General features: G+C 38.0%; 1 protein-coding gene across 1 annotated transcript in view; it reads right to left on the bottom strand.

Annotated features, from left to right (window-relative positions):
* The window catches only part of LOC126412131 (fibrillin-2-like), a 675186-nt gene that overhangs the window by 260485 nt on the left and 401284 nt on the right, over positions 1–13417 (bottom strand). The window contains exon 20 of the mRNA XM_050081574.1: positions 942–1077. Within this exon, the coding sequence (XP_049937531.1) occupies positions 942–1077 (136 nt within the window). The remainder of the gene's footprint in view (positions 1–941; positions 1078–13417) is intronic.

Here is a 13417-nt window from a genome sequence, read left to right as displayed (position 1 = left end):
AGGAGGATTGGTACTGCATGCTCCAAGGCAAAATCACAAAAATCAGCAGGTAGCCTTATGTCCATCTCTGATTGCCCGTCATGAATTGAATAGTGTACAACACCAACCATTCCTACCCTATACTGTTACTGGTGATGAGAAATAGTGCTTTAATGCTAACGTACAGGAAAGAAAGGCATGGTTGAGCCCAAACAAGGCAGTAATTACCCGCAGTAAGACCTGTGCACACCCATAAAAGATAATGTTATGCATATAGTGGAACAGCAAAGTGTGGTGTACTACAAATTGCTTGCTGACATTTATTGCCAACAACTGAGACATCTTATGGATGCAATACAAGAACAAATGCCATGAAGACTGCGTCAATGGATGCTACTCCACTATAAAGCCAGCCTGCATTCTGCTGGACTGACAAAAAACACTACACAGGAGTTGGGTTGGGAAGTCACACCACACCTATTTTATTCACCAAATCTTGCCCTCAGATTTTCCCCTTTTCCGCTCTCTGTCAAACAACCTTCAAAGAATTTCATTTCCAGATGAAAATCTGCTCCGAGCATGGCTCTATGAGTTTATCATCTCAAACCCACATGATTTCTACAGTCACAGAATCAAAAAATATCATAGCATTGGCCGACTGTTGTAAATATAAAAGACGAATATATTATTTATGATCAAAGTCTCTGTTATATATGTCTGTTGTATTTATTAACCTTACAGAAAATGCTAAGAACTTATGCACCAATCCAATATATTCAACTTACCCACCAGAAAGGAGTGCTACAAGTACGTTGAGCTCCATAAATTTATATATGAAGACTGCTTCTTGCTACGTTTCTAAATTATTTGTAAATGACAAATGTGATCACAAACAACCAGGGCAATAAGACGTAAACTCAATTCTCTTGTCATATAAAAGCAACTTAATAGGTATCATGTACCTGTTGGATCAAGGGTGAGGCCAGGTGGACAACTACATGTAAATGAGCCATCAGTATTCACACATGTCCCACCACCTCTGCAAATTGCAGGATTCAAATCACATTCATTTATGTCTGTGCACATCTTCCCATCAACCTGGAAGAACAGTGTGTTTCATCAATATTGAACATCTGTTACAAGAAAAATGGTAGACAAACATAAGTTCTTAATAAATTTGAATTTACATGCACTATACAAACAATAAAATGTTACTGAATGGCATCAAAATTCTTGAATGCACACTTTTTATCTATATTAATGTGAAATATATGACAAACCTCTTTAAAAAAATTCTGGGCGATTATGCTATGTTTGAATGAATTCTTGCAGAAACGCAGAATTTCACCCACATCTGCAGAGGAAATATTCAATGGGGAGTTGTAGTTTCTGTGAATGTCACATAAACACCCTAAAGACCACCACAGTACCTGTAACTCCCCTTGAAGTTGTCCTTCGCAGGTGGGCATGAAATGTCAGGTTTCTATAGACAGTTCATTCAATCACATTATAATACTTTAATTAGTGAACAATAATGGTCATGAAAGTATAAATTTTACAAAAGCTACCCATATGTAAAATATGAGAATGTATGTATGATGTCAATTCTTGTCTTTTCACACATTTTTGAAACACCTGCATATAATGAAAAACAGACTTATTAAATGTGTACAGTTAGTCTCTCTGCAATTTGGATCCTGTTGGATTACATTACAGTGAAATCATATTTCACATAATTAGCAACACTGTATAAAGATAAACAAAAGAATGCTGTGTAATTGGATTTTCCTGTTTTCTTTTCCTGTAGCCTGGAAACATTACTCTGTGGATATAGAAAGTTACAGTATTGTTTAAAGACAATAAGATAACATTGTGAAAGCCCTCTATAATGGCTTTAGAACTAATAAATTCCCATTACAGTACATTTGCTCTTTATGTCTAATGATGAAAATGACTTTTAGATAAAAGCTGATAGCCACAGTCAGGTATGAGTATGATCCAAAGAACAAGGATGCATGGTTAGAGGCATCTTAGGTATAACAAGCACATTATACATACTTTTCGTTCCATAGATTCACAGTAAGGAGTTCCCCAAGAATGTGGAAAATCCCATTAAATACATTATTGTTGTTGTCTTCAGTCTGAAGACTGCTTTGATGCAACTCACCAAGTAACTCTATCTTGTGCAAGCCTCTTCATCTCTGAATAACTATTGAAATGTACATCCACTTAAACCTGTTCACTGTACTCATGCCTTGGACCACTTCTATAAATATTAACCCCCCCCTCCCCCTCTCTCCCTTCACACCTGCCCCTATTATCAAACTGATGATTCCTTCATGCCTCAGGATGTATCCTATCAACAAACCCCTTCTTTTAGTCAAGTTATGACATAGATATCATTTTTTTCCAATTTGATTCAGTATTTATTTGCTATTCAATCTGCTCATCTCATCTTCGGCACTCTTCTGTAGCACCAAATTTTGAAATCTATTTTCTTCTTGTCTGAGCTGTTTATTGTCCACGTTTCACTTCTGTACAAGGCTACCCTCCATAAAATTATCTTCAGAAACAACTTAAACTGATATTAGATATTAAAAAGTCCTCTATTTAAGAAATGATTTTCTTACTATAGGTAATCTGTATTTTACACCCTCTGTACTTTGGCCTTTTTCAGTCCTGCCCAAACAGCAAAATTCGCTTATTTTTAGTGTCTCATTTCCTTATCTAATTCCTTCAGCATCATTTGATTTAATACGATTACATTCCATTACTGTTGTTTTAATGTTTTTCATTGTTCACCTTATAATCTCTTTTCATGACACTATTCGTTTCATTCAAGTGTTCTTCCCAGTCCTTTCCTGTCACTGACAGAATTATGTCATAGGCATACTTCAATGTTTTTATTTATTCTCTCCGAACTTTAATCCTTTCTTCAAATTTTTTCTTGGTTTCCTTCACTGCTTGCTCAGTGTACAGATCAAATAACGTCAGTAACAGACTACAGCCCTATCTGATTCCCTTCTCAAACACAGCCTGACTCTTATAACTGCAGTCTGGCTCTTGTACAAGATGTAAATAACAACTTGCTTTCTGTATTTTATCCCTGCTGCCTTCAGAAATTCAAGAAGTGTATTCTAGTCAATACTGACAAAAGCTTGCTCCTTCTTTAACCTATATTCTAAGATAAATTGTAGGGGCAGTACTGCCTTGTGTATTCCAACATTGCTCCGGATCCCAAACAGATCTTCTCCAAGGTCAGCTTCTACCAGCTTTTCCATTATTATGTAAATAATTCAAGTCAGTACTATGCAACCATGACTTATTAAACTTATAATTAAACTAAACTCCACCCGACCAGGTCACGAAGACCCAGCAGCACTGACTGGCCGCCATGTAATGCTCAGCCCACAGGCGTCACTGTATGTGTATATCGAGAGGCATGTGGTCAGCACACCACTCTCCCAGCCATGTGTCAACTTACGAGACTGGAGCCACTACTTCTCACTCAAGTAACTCCTCAGCTTGCCTCACAAGGGCTGAGTGCACGTCACTTGCCAACAGCACTCGGCAGACCGGATGGTCACCCATCCGAGTGGTAACTCAGCCCGACAGCACTTAACTTCAGTGATCTGACTGGAATTGGTGTTACGACTGCAGCAAGGCCATTTGCTATTAAACTTATAGTTAAGTAACATTCACAGCTGTCGCACCGGCTTTCTTTTAGATGGAAATTGTTACATTCTTCTTGAAGTCTGAGGGCTTTTCCCATGTCTCCTTCATCTTTTACCTGTCTTCCATCTGTGCTCTTGATGTTAATACAACTGCTTCTCTGTTCTCCATAGGTCTCTTTAATCTTCCTAATGACAGCATCCATCTTTCTCCTAGTTATACGTGCTTCTACATCCCTGCATTTCTCATTTAGCCTTTCCTGCTTTGCCACTTTGCACTTCTCCCCAGTCTCATTTTTTAGATATCTGTGTTCCCTTTACATTGCTTCAACTGCTCCATTTTCATATTTTCTCCTTTCATCGACTGGATTCAGTGTCTTGTGTACTTCTACTGGGCTTTGCCTTTTTCCCTACCTGATCCTCTGCTGCCTTCACCATTCCATCTTTCAAGGCAACACATTGTAGTGCCTCGAGATTTCTGGGGTAAATTCTAGAGACCCTTGTATTTCCACTGTCTCGAACATGCGTTATTTTAGAGATAGGTGTGGTAAAGTAGAATTGTGTCTACTGCACCACAATTGCCTGTGTGCAGGACGGACATGTATCGGACGTATGAAGAGCGCAGGCTGATAGTCGCTGAGCCTGCCTAAGAAGTTACACGTCCAGCTCAAGGAATAAACGCTTTGTACTCCGTGCGACGTCAAACATTATTGTGTGAACATTTACATGTTGTTGAAAGAAGAGAAGAGACAATTACTTATTCATTCATTCTCTTACTTTCGTAAGTTCCAGACAGTTGTCTTCTTAAACTTGGAGAGATTTGTAGATTGTATTTATAGAAAAATGAATGTGATATTTTCTGATGGGCCGGATGGTGTCGAGCTTATGAAAAATGTTTTAGTTGTATGAAAACTGTTATGTGTGATGAAAATACAGTGAGACTGAGTTCAAAGTATTCTCGAGTGTACCGAATTATTTTAAAAGTTTAAAAAATTCCTCCAAAGTAGCATCTTATCTTCGGAGAAGAAGTTGTGCAGGGCATTGCAGCCGGCTACCGTGAAAAGAAGATTGGCGAAGCAACTCCAAGTAAGTTCGATAGCCAAGGGGGAAAGTGAGTCTTACACACCAGTACCACACTGTCACCCTTAATCACTGGAAAATGACGAAACGTGGCGACCGTGACAGGACACGAAAAGCAGGAATTTTTTATTTTAAGAAAATTGAGATGAGAAAAAGTTGAGAGTTGCCATAGCAAGATATGATAACAAGACAAAAAAACTGGTCTGCAAGATTCAATTAAGAAGAGTTGGTTGTGGGGAGGAAGCAATCCTCACACACGCAGTAACCAGCTGACGTCGACGCAGTCGCAGTAGCTCGCCATCACTGCTGGTTGCTGTCTGAGTTGCTGACACGGTGCCCGCCGGCGCCGTGACCAACATTTGATGCTGCCAGCACCCGTGCGGTTCACTGGTGCCATTTCTACACCTCACTGAAGCAGCCTACAATCCTATGTCAGGTGAGCTAAAGATAATAACTATTTGAATGTAAACTAGTATGGTCATTATTTACAGAGATGATTTTTTTAATGATCAAAGAAAATTAGGACTATGGGTGAGGAGGAACAACCTACAGAAACTGTAGAACCAGCCATGGCGATGACAGTGACTAAGGTCATGCCAGACTGGACTGAAGTAGCAAATTTAATTAAGGGACTAAAAGTTAGACTCAGTGAATAATTAGTTAAATACCAAATTAGTTGCTCAGAATGCTTTGTTAAGTGAAAAAATAGATGGGCAAAGTGTAGCCACCACTGCTCAAATTTCCTCTTTGAGGAACAAAATAAGTGATCAAAATGTTGCTTTAAATGAAAAACTAGAAGCACAGAGTGAAGCTTTAAATTTTAAATTTGAGATGTAATGATGAAGTGGAAAATTTATGAGTATATTTAAAGAATGAATTAAGTAATTATTTAACAGTACAAATGAATCAAATGTTTACAGACTTTAACCAAAAGCAGGATGATCAATTTCAGAAGTTGACCCAGAAATTAGAATTTGATACTGAGGACAAGTGTACCAATACAGAGTCTGAATTTAATGAAAAGTTAGGGTCATTTCAAAGTGTGTGTAATGTTACAATCGATGCAGTGAAACAGAGATTACATACCTTAAAAGATACCACTGAAAGACAAGACAAACTGATCCCTACCGTCCAATCGGGTCAACACTCGTTTAGATGCGGTAGAGAGAAATTTTAATGAAAAGCTAGCAGCCTCAGACACCATAAATATAAGCGATCTGGAGGAACAGGTAGAGGAATTAATTGACTGGAAAGTTGCCGAAAGGGTAAACACAGACAACGTTCCACCACGTTTAGCGTCGGAACCTGATGATACTAAAAAAGGCATAGACGATTTGTGGAAGGAATTTAAAGTTACCCAGAATAAGAGAGAGAAGTGGGTAGCTTCACAGAATGTAGTGTTGACTAGTGAAGTAGTAACAGATTCACAATGGGGAGCAAATTCTGGATTCGCCAGACAATTGCCCAGATTTAGACTAGATGGAGACGTGCACCCAACAGATTTCTTAAAAAGATTTAATCAAGCCTTACCCAAAAATTTGGAAGATGCAAAAAAGATAAAATTTGCCGTAGGTTACCTTCTGAATGGGGCACAGTGAATATAGAAAATTTCTCGTCTTGGGCATACTTTTAGAGAAAGTTTAAGGAGAATTACCGGTCATCAACTGCCCAGGAGAAGTTAATATCTGATTTATGGGACCCAGAGTATTACAATAGTATGTGGGGTACAATGGGAAAATATTTTGACAGGCATTTAACAAGAGCCAAATATTTAGATAAACCAATGGAGGAAGAGGGACTGGTACAGATTTTGATAAGGCGATTACCCACTTACGCTAGGAAAGATATATTATATAGCGGGTGGAAAACAGTAGAACAGTTACTATCCTTTGTGGATGCACGGATGCAATAAATAAAGACCGAAATGAGAATGTGCATCAGAATGAGAATCAAAATTACAGGAGGAGTAATATTAATAGCTCTGGTAATTTCAAAAGACACGAGACAAATTTGGCTAGAGTACACCGATATAATCTGAATCGGAGTAATGAAAATTATCAAAAAGCACATCCACCTTCGAATATAGGCCCCGTAACTACACAAGAATTTGTACCTGGCAATGATACGGCTCAAAATGGAAACGTCATACCTAGGTTTGGTAACCAGCTGGTGATTAGAAATAGTGAGGAAAACGTAAGATGATCTGGACCCAGGGCCGGGGCCCAGGTCGTAGAGATACATTAAGAGGCCTACCTCATAATAAGTATGTTTCCTTTAAGCATAAAATATCAACAAAAGAATGGTTGCTACTAGAAGAACACTACGTAGCTACAGTTAGTCCACAACCAATTATAGTTGGAAAAATAGAGGATTCCGAAGTGGACATATTTATTGATTCTGGAAGTGAAGTATCACTTATTTCTAGTGGATTCTTTAATACATTAAGAACTAGCAATAACTTACCTGTATTATCAGTAACAGGAGTATATATAATCGATATAACTGGAACTAAAAGTACAGTTGTCAAATACGAAACCCAAGTAAATTGTAACATCAGTGAGATCATGTTCTGGCAAACACGGCTGGTAGTAGAAAATATTAATAGAGAGGTTTTATTTGGCTTAGATCGGCTGTCAGAGTTTAACATTATACTGAATTTTGAAGAGAGCTGCCTTTATTTTGGACTCGGGGAAGATATATATTGTGTTAAGTTTCTAGCAGACAGTTATGTTGATAAAAAAACAACTGAACACCAGAGTTTACAATTAACCGTGACAGTGCAATTGTCACCAGAGAAAGAAAACGTACGTCATGTATCACAATGATCTGACATACAAAATAAAGTAAATGAGTCTCCAGTATTAACCAACAACCAGAAAACAGAGTTAACTGAAATTCTATTAGAATATGAAATGGTATTTTTGGATAGTCCAGGTAGTATTAGTGACAACGTATGTAAATTTTAGATCAAAGATGATACACCATTCTTCTGTAAACCATACCCAATACCAGTGAGTTTAAGGGGGGTAGGACGTCAGATGACTTGGAGCAGGAGAGGCATCTCAGGACATTTTAATTTCCACTGTCTATACTTTTACAAATAAACTCACAAAACTTTGTCAGCATCACCAGGAAGGTTTCAGAATTCACACTCATTGCAGTGGAAGTTCGAAAACATAACAAAATATATATATTTTTTTTACGTGTGAAATTTCATCATTTTTTCACTTACTAATGGCTGCATTTGTTACTATAGGTACACTTTTCTTCATATGTTAGAGAGATTATTCGATGAATTTTGCACAGCATACATACCATACTTACAGGTGTATGAAACTCTAGAATTTATTTGATATATGAAAAAACGAGTGATCTGTTGTACTTTAAACTTCATGTTTAGAAAAAAACACAAATTTTGTAATTAATTAGCTCAATTTTTACCATAGTTTTTAATAGATTTGGAAAATTCTAGAGTTTCATACACCTTTAAGTATGGTTTGTATGCTGTGCAAAATTCATCGAACCATCTCTCTTACTTATGAAGAAAAGTGTACCTACAGCAACAAATGCTGCCATTAATAAATGAAAAAAATGATGAAATTTCACATGTAAAAAAAAAATTACTTCGTTATGTTTTCGAACTTCCATTGCTATGAGTGTGAATTATGATTCCTTCCTGGTCATGCTGACAAAGTTTTATGAATTTATTTGTAAAAGTATAGACAGTGGAAATTAAAATGTCCTGTGGTGCCTCTCCTGCTCCAACTTGGCCCATCTGACATCCTATCCCCCTTAAAATAAGCAGTTAAGGAGGACATAAATAAAATGGTACATAATAAAATAATAGAATGCAGTACAAGCGTTATAAATAATCCCTTGGTAGTAGTGAAAAAAGCTACTGGTGGTGTGCGGCTCATACTGGACGCGTGCACCCTGATTAAACATATAGAAACTGAAAGGGGTAGACCCGTTAACATCAATGAGTTATTATCCAAATTTGAGAAAGCACAGTACTTTAGCTCGATGGACCTGACTGCTGGGTACTGGCAGATCCGGTTACACACAGAGTCAAGGAAATGTACAGCATTCCGTTTTGATGGAAAAATCACATCTTTTAATGTGTTACCATTTGGGCTAAATATCTCGGTATCAGTGTTTATACATGCGCTGGACGAAGCGATAGGGAGAGAGTTATTAAAGGAGTTAATTATATATATGTAGACGATACTGATAATCTCACCCATGTGGAAAGAGCATTGCCTAACCTTGAGGAAAACCCTGAAAAAATTTAAAGAAAAAAGTATACAGTAAAAGTGTCTAAGTCACACTTTGCGAGGCAAGAACTACAATTTTTGGGACTTATCGTAGGTGTGCAAGGAATTAAGCCTGACCCAGAATGTATAAAGGCTCTTAAGAAGTTCCACCATCTAGAAACATAAGACATTTGAAGAGATTTCTTGGAATGGCAGGGTATTACAGACAATATGTGCAAAATCAAGAGTTGAACGACCCTCGACTTTAGGATTTATTACCATGGAGTAGGGACCAAGAGGCGCATGATGCTTTTGAAAATGTAAAGAGGGTGCTATCAGAATCACCGATACTGCACCATCTGATGATGGGTGAACCATTTAAGATTTTGACCGATGCATCAGACTATGGTATAGCTGCAGAGCTTTTCCAAGGTGAATGGGGATTAGACAGTATAGACCATAGGACAATATCTTTTGCTAGCTGGAGTCTCAACAAACATGAATTAAATTATATGGCAACAGAAAAGGAATTATTAGCCATAGTATGGCGTATACAAAAATTCCAAACACTTATATAGGGGTCCGAAATATATGTCTACACAGCTCACCAAGCTCTGTCACTTCTAATAAATAGCCGATTACTACATAGCAGATTGATGCGGTGAATGTTGTTTCTTCAAGACTACGACATTAAGATCCAGTATGTAAAGGGTTCGGAGAACATTATACTCAACACTTTGTCTCGGCTATCAGTAGGAATGAAAGAACTAAAGTGTTCGGAAGGACCTGTTAGATTCAAATTAATCTTTGTGATTAATTTTCTGACATTAGAATACCCACGCAACAAGGTGCAAGAGATGGTTCAGAAAATGACAGAGAACATCCAACATGAACCTTATTTTACAGACATCTTTGCCCTTATTTTACGGACATCTTTGTGTTAGGAAATCGCTACCGACTAATCAAGAGGGAAGGTGGCAGATTGTAGGACACAATCTGTTCTGGAGAGACAGTAAAACAACGCACCATTTGCGTTTATGTATAACGAGTTTAGTAGAAGACGAGTTAGTATGGTATGGTCACACGGGGTATGGACATTTCGGTATAAAGAAATGCATTACACATACGAATAAGTTCTATTACTTTAAAAAGCTAGGACATAAAGTATCATCAGTCATTAAGACTTGTGAGATTTGTCAGAGAGTAAAAGAGGATAACTCTCACATTAAATATAAAATGCATCCAATTATTGCTAAAGTGTTGCACGATCTGACAGCTGCAGATTTCTGTGGACCAATTCCAAAAGGAAGAGGAGAAGTGGCCTACATTTTTGTCCTCATAGAGTTTTGGTCGAAGTACGTTAAATTCTACCCCATTAAAAAAGCAAACACACAGACTGTAATACATTGTCTAAAACAATACTTTTTCGAAGTAGGCAAACCGAGATAATTTCTTCCTGACAATGGATGACCACAGTTTACCAGTAACGAGTTTAAAGGATTTTTAGCATGGGGAGGGATTAATCAAATATTAATATCCAATTATAATCCATCTTCTAACCTGTGTGAAAGAGTTATGAAGGAGACTGGGAAATTATGCCGAACTTACTGCCTTGAAAACCATACATCATGGGCGACAAAAATTAAAGATTTTGAGATTATTTTAAATGAGTTACCACATTTATCAACTGGATTAACACCCTTGGAAGTATTAGGTAAACCCTTTGCAGGTGAACCATTTATTAAATGTTTTACTTGGCCAGAACAACCTACTACTGATTACCAACTGACTCAAATGGTAGTTGCTAAGAACTTAGTTAAGAGAAAACAACAACGACTAAGCAAGCACAACGAGAAGGCTACAGAACCTCAATATAAGGTCAATGACCTAGTCTTAGTAAAACAACATCTTCAGAGCTCTGCCCTGAAGAAAGAAATGCATAGATTTTTTCAAAAGTATGTGGGGCCTTACCGAGTACAATCGGTGATCCACCCAAAAACCATATTTTTTGTGGACCCTGCAACTGGAGAAGAAAAAGGGAAATATAATGTTAAGGATATAAAGTGGTATTTTCCCCAGGGACGTTAACATTCTGTGTTAAGGGACGGAGTGACGACCGTCAGATCCCGAGTTTGGTTCGGTGTTACTGCCATATTCTTTTTCCTACATCGAATTCTCTTCTAATCTTATATTACCCAGTATTTTGTTTTCTTCCTCTTATGCTGTCATATATTGTAGTACTTGGGGATACTCAGCTAGACGTCGCAGATGAGCAGGGTTGATATCGAGGTCATACTGCTTCATGTGGAAGTTAGTAGTAAGTGATCTCGCCAATATACACAGTCTTACTTGTTTCATGGGTGCTGTGATTCCCCGTTGTATATTCACTGTGATGAATTGTGTTGTTACATCGAGTCAAGACTAAAGCAGTGGGTAATATATCATAATATGTGAAATGACAGCATGCTCCGCTATAGTCTTGATGTAAAGGTGAGTTGACAGCCTGCTCTGCTCCAGTAATGAAGGATCTCGAATCCGATCATAGTTAGGTTTTACTTTTGCCAAAAGTAGTCTTTGAACGTCATCTCTTCACCAGTTTTCCTTGCGAACCTGTGTGCAGAGGTATTCATGAACAGCAACAGGAAAAAAAAAAAAAAATTATACCCGCTGGAACATCCTTCTCGGTTATTCCAGGAGTGCCATTGCTGGTCTTCGTGACTGGTCCTGGGGTATGTCTGTAGTGCTGACAGCAGCCGACGCAGTCTCCACGGATTGTTAGGTCATATTTTTGCCTAGCCAACCAATGTATAGTTAGGTCTGATTCAGGCCTAAACTATTGGAGGATACGATAAATATGAATATTTCTATATTTGCAATGATATGATACATTGAATAGAATTGGGGAGAAGAGGAGTTTGTGGCACAACTTGACAAGAAGAAGGGACTGGTTGGTAGGACATGTTCTGAGGCATCAAGGGATCATAAATTTAGCATTGGAGGGCAGCGTGGAGGGTAAAAATTATAGAGGGAGACCAAGAGATGAATACACTAAGCAGATTCAGAAGGATGTAGGTTGCAGTAAGTACTGGGAGATGAAGGAGCTTGCATAGGATAGAGTAGCATGGAGAGCTGCATCAAACCAGTCTCAGGACTGAAGACCACAACAACAACAACATCATACATAGTTTTTTTACTTACTACAAAATATTTTATATCCTTTGTGAAAAATGATGTGAATGATATGTTACGGGGTAAGAGGAATAATGAGATATTTGTGATGATATGATACGTAATTTCTACTTATGATGATATGATACATAGTTTCTGCTTATGACGATATGATACATAATTTCTACTTTCGATGATATGATACATAGTTTTCTACTTATTATGGAATAATTTATATGCTTTGTGAAATGTGATATGAATGGGGAGGGTTTATATAAATTTTGAAAGGGGTGGGTAGTGTAGGTACAAACATGACTAACACTACACACACACCACACCTTTCAAATGACCCTTGCAGACAAGTGTGACTACCTAATCCTTCACTATTGCCGTTCCATAGGAGTTGCTAAGATCTTTCTTTGGGGACTTCAAAGGTGAAGGTGTGAATGTCCGTTCTCCAGGGGACGTTTAACATCATACCTACTCCTGCTTCTCACTCAAGTACTGGCGAAGTGGGGATTCTGGGGAAGGGGGGTGGGAAGGGTTTCCTGCCTTTGGGGCTATCTTCTTTCTCTTCTTCAATCTTAGCAACCATTTCTACTTTTTCCTTTCTTACTTCTCTTTTGAGTACCAGTCTATCTTTCCCTCCGTCCATATTCATGCACTTCTATCGCTGAAGTCCTTCTCGATTTCCTCGGTTTTCTAAAATCTTCAACTTATTTTCCATAAGCTGGCCAAAGAATCAGGCTACATGACTACCCATACACATACACACAATGGAACACAAAGACACAAACAGGAAGAGAACAGTTTAAGATAATGAGGGAACCGTCATTTGTTGGAGGGAGAAAAGTGTGCACACAGTGATAGGTATGCGCACCTGGCTATGTGAGGTGACGGTTCCACATCACATGAAGGTATGTACAGGGATATATTTATATAGGTAACAGCTAAGAGTATTTATGGTTATGATGACGGTATTACACTAGTGTGTGTACATGAGAGAACGAGGAACATATTGTGGTTCTTTATGCTACATCGTATACTTAACTGGACAGAATTGGTGTCAGTGTAACTACTTTTCTGATGAGGAACATAGGACTGGAAGAGTAGAGGACTCTAAAGGTTTAAAGAAAGTATTGAGAAGCGAGTGTAAAGAGTGAAGTAGGATGTTAATTTCTCTAAGAGTTACTCAAATTCTAGGGTACATAAAGATGTATACTAGGGCAATGGACTATGAAACCTACTCAGGAAGGAGAAGGAGGG

The sequence above is a fragment of the Schistocerca serialis genome, chromosome 7 (assembly GCF_023864345.2).
Source record: "Schistocerca serialis cubense isolate TAMUIC-IGC-003099 chromosome 7, iqSchSeri2.2, whole genome shotgun sequence".
Classification (NCBI taxonomy): Eukaryota; Metazoa; Arthropoda; class Insecta; order Orthoptera; family Acrididae; genus Schistocerca; species Schistocerca serialis.
Note: the sequence above shows the minus strand (reverse complement) of the source record. Positions and strands in the feature narration are given on the sequence as shown.